The sequence below is a fragment of the Sphaeroforma arctica genome (genome assembly GCF_001186125.1).
Source record: "Sphaeroforma arctica JP610 unplaced genomic scaffold supercont1.11696, whole genome shotgun sequence".
NCBI lineage: Eukaryota > Ichthyosporea > Ichthyophonida > Sphaeroforma > Sphaeroforma arctica.
The window spans coordinates 1-496 of NW_014028862.1; the positions used below are offsets into that span (position 1 = coordinate 1).

Genomic DNA, 496 nt, shown 5'->3' on the forward strand with positions numbered 1-496 from the left:
TTAATATAGTTTGAAACCTAGTAATTTCCATCGAAGTTTACAAAGCTCGATGATGCCCAAGCCGCTGGTACACGTGAGAGCAACAAGTGCGTGCTCATCCTAACGGAGGGAGACTCGGCCAAGACCCTTGCTGTCAGCGGACTCAGTGACGTAGGTCGCAAGTACTTGGGGGTGTTCCCTTTACGAAGCAAGCTGCTTAATATCCAGCAGGCGTCCGGTTCGGTCGTTGCGGCCAACGCGGAGGTCCAGAACCTAATCAAAATTCTGGGGCTCAAAAAAAGATGACGTGTACGCAGACACAGCAACGTTACACTACGGTGGCATTATGATCTTTACGGACGGTGATTTAGACGGAACTCACATATCGGGCTTGCTCCTTAAACTTTTCTACCGGTTCTAGCCCAGTCTGTTGGAGAACTGCCCGAATTTTATCCAGGACTTTATTACGCCGGTAATAAGGCCACTCATAACCGGGTTGAACAGAGTTTCTTCTCGG

At 49.2% G+C, this 496-nt stretch overlaps 1 protein-coding gene across 1 annotated transcript; it reads left to right on the forward strand.

The window, feature by feature from the left end:
- Nucleotides 1-36: 36 nt before the first annotated feature.
- SARC_17688 (hypothetical protein) lies at nt 37-285 on the forward strand (the record flags this gene model as incomplete). Its single annotated transcript, XM_014288221.1, has 1 exon — nt 37-285. A coding segment is annotated over one exon (249 nt), but the record flags the coding sequence as incomplete, so codon positions are not given.
- Between the last annotated feature and the right edge of the window lie 211 nt (nt 286-496).